We start from the raw sequence: 2,906 nt of genomic DNA, 5'->3' as shown, positions 1-2,906 counted from the left end.
CCACGGGAAAGGAATCCAGCTGGATGGATCTTTTCTGTTTTTCCTTAGACATTGTAATATTTGTTCCCCGTTATAAATCACTGCCCAGCTCCGTGTGCAGGGAGGATTTCTGGGCGCAGGTGGGAGGGACGCGGCTCCCGGGACCTGCTGGAAGGGGTTTGTGGTGACGGTGTCGCAGCAGGGAGAGGGCTGGGGATCCCTCCTGGGGATGGGATGGGAGCGGGATCAGTCCTTGGGGAGAGATGGACCCGGCTGGGCTGGCTGAGCTCGGGACACGTCGGTGATGCCACTTGGGTTTTTTCTCGGTGCTGGAAGGGGTTGGAATGGCAACACTGGCAGATCACACCCCAGACGGGGGATAAGCCAAGAAATGAGGTTCCAAGGCCTTTTCCAAGTCCATCAAAGGCCAGTTTAAATCCTGGGAAGGTCTTGCTTTCTCACCACAGCCGACAGTGTCACGCTGGGGATGTTCTGGGGATGTGGGAATGCCTCCAGGCAGCTGCTGACAAAGGTGACCCCGGAGCCAGGGGGGCCAGGGGGTGTCGGGTGCGTGGTGAGGACGGAAGACAGGGATGGGATGGGGATGCCCAGCCTTGGGGAGACCCAGCCGGGGCTCTCCCTGCTCCCCGGGGGCTGGGATGGCTCCAGGGGGATTTTCCCTGCACCAGCACTGCCCGCAGCAGCACAAATGAACCAAGTAATTGGCAACATGGAAATATTTTGTGCTCATTAGGCAGCGGGAAGCGGCGGGTGAGGAAGCAGCGGGTGAGGAAGGGGGTTCTCCGGCGGTGTCCTCGGGAGTGGTGCTCTCCAGTGGCATTCCCAGGGGCTGCTGGTGACCCAAACCCCACCGCCTCCTGGCTGGGAACCAGGGCAGGGAGCACGGTGTGGAAGCCCCCTGGGATTGGGGGCTGGCAGTGGGAAGCCCCCCTGCCCTGGGGAGTGGCCCCCTGCCCTGGGCTTGTCCCCCCGTCCCCTTCTCCCTCCGTGCCCAGGGCATTTTCCGTGCCCAGTGCCCAGTGCCTCGTCTTATCCCCAGTGCTCTCTGCTCCTGGTTTGTTCTCAGTGCTCTCCTCCACTCCCCTGCAGATGTCCAAGCAGCTGGACATGTTTAAGACCAACCTGGAGGAGTTTGCCAGCAAACACAAGCAGGAGATCCGGAAGAACCCCGAGTTCCGGGTGCAGTTCCAGGACATGTGTGCCACCATCGGGGTGGATCCCCTGGCATGTGAGCAGCAGGCCCTGGGCTGAAGGACAGGATTCATCTCACTCTTCCCAAACAGCTCGTGGTGGAGCTGGGGGAGAGTTTGTCCTTGAGGAAAACTGCCGGTGCTTTGATTCCTGGGGCTTGGGAATTGCTGGGATGCACCTTTGGGGGGGGGAAAAGGGGTGGAGATAACAAAAATCCCAGTCCTCCCAGTGGGGTTTGTGAGTTGCCTGCTTCACAATGAGAAGGATGTTTTTCCCAGTGTTCCAACCCCTTTTCCCTCTCTCCCTTCCCAGCTGGTAAAGGATTCTGGTCGGAGATGTTGGGAGTTGGAGACTTTTACTACGAGCTGGGAGTGCAGATCATTGAAGTTTGTTTGGCTCTGAAACACAGGAATGGAGGTGAGGATCCCACTCTGCTTCCTGGGAGACACCACTAACCAGGAGCACTTTTCCCTGTGGAAAATGGGTTGTGTCTCTCAGATTTCACTAATCACTGGGGTGATCATTTTGTCCTTGTTCTGCTTCTACAACCTGTTGTGGCTCCACCACTCTATTGATCCAGAAATCACCAGCTCTGCCCCTGTCTAGGGAACTAAAATATAACTCAGGAGCATGGAAAGGAGCAGGGCTCAGTGGCAATCCTGAAGGAGTATGAGCCTGCCTGGAGCCTGAGATTGGCTCTGAAGGACCCCAGCAATGTCCAGAAGGTTGGAATTCCAGATAGAAGTGCTTAATTAAAAGACAGTAGGTGTTCTTCACTCCAAAGGGGCAATCTGAGGCCAGGGATGGGCTGAAGCAAAGCCAGTGGAACTCCCACGTTTTGTGGGAGGAGGAAGCAGCTGCCTGGGAACAAGGCTGGGTCATTGTCCCCCCCAGGGCTTCCCAGGGGAACAATGAACAGGCACTGGGGGGCTCTGGCACAGCACAAAGGAGCCCTGGCTGCTCTCTCTGCAGTAGTTTTGTTGCCATGAGTGATGTTTTCCTGTCCCCTCTTGTTGCCTCCCAGGGCTGATAACACTGGAAGAACTTCACCAGCAAGTGCTGAAGGGGAGAGGGAAGTTTGCTCAGGATGTCAGCCAGTGAGTGTCTGCATGTCACAGGGAAGGGGGATCAAGCAGGATTTGGGGAAGAAAAGGGGGTGACTGGTCTGGGGACTCCAAATTTGACAGTTGGAGGGCAGTTGGAGGGGCTCTAACTGCCCTCTGCTCCTCAGGGACGATCTCCTCCGGGCCATCAAGAAGCTGAAGGTCTTGGGGAATGGCTTTGGGATTATCCCTGTTGGTGGAACGTTTCTGATCCAGTCTGTGCCAGCGGAGCTGAACATGGACCACACGGTTGTCCTGCAGCTGGCAGAGGTACCAGGCCAGCTTTACACACCCCTTGGGGCTGCCCTGGCAGGGAACTGGGGTTAGGCCTGCAGGCAAAACTGTCCCCACTCTGCTAAACTAAGGATGTAAGTCTTGGCTCGAAGCTGACAGTGTTTTAACTCTTTTTTTTTCCCCAGAAAAAGGGCTTTGTGACAGTCAGTGAGATCAAGTCCAGCCTGAAGTGGGAGACGGAACGTGCAAAGCAAGTGCTGGTACGTGGAGGCCTCGTGTGCCAGGGGAGCTCAGGGCCAGAGGGGCTGTTCCTGCAGCCCTGGGGCACACCCTGGGCTGGGAATGAGCACCAGGGATGCCCAGGGATCCTGAGCTGCT

The 2,906-nt window shown here is 57.1% G+C and overlaps 1 protein-coding gene across 1 annotated transcript in view; it reads left to right on the top strand.

The window, feature by feature from the left end:
• Positions 1-1,057: 1,057 nt before the first annotated feature.
• The window catches only part of SNF8 (SNF8 subunit of ESCRT-II), a 5,143-nt gene continuing 3,294 nt past the window's right edge, over positions 1,058-2,906 (top strand). Inside the window, exons 1-5 of the mRNA XM_029965338.1 lie at positions 1,058-1,228; positions 1,504-1,608; positions 2,216-2,288; positions 2,423-2,564; positions 2,714-2,805. Coding sequence (XP_029821198.1) covers positions 1,090-1,228; positions 1,504-1,608; positions 2,216-2,288; positions 2,423-2,564; positions 2,714-2,805 — 551 coding nt within the window. The 5' untranslated portion in view covers positions 1,058-1,089. The remainder of the gene's footprint in view (positions 1,229-1,503; positions 1,609-2,215; positions 2,289-2,422; positions 2,565-2,713; positions 2,806-2,906) is intronic.

This window comes from Manacus vitellinus, unplaced genomic scaffold, assembly GCF_001715985.3.
Source record: "Manacus vitellinus isolate BGI_N305 unplaced genomic scaffold, ASM171598v3 scaffold_99_pilon, whole genome shotgun sequence".
Classification (NCBI taxonomy): Eukaryota; Metazoa; Chordata; class Aves; order Passeriformes; family Pipridae; genus Manacus; species Manacus vitellinus.
This window is presented reverse-complemented; position numbering and strand designations above follow the sequence as displayed.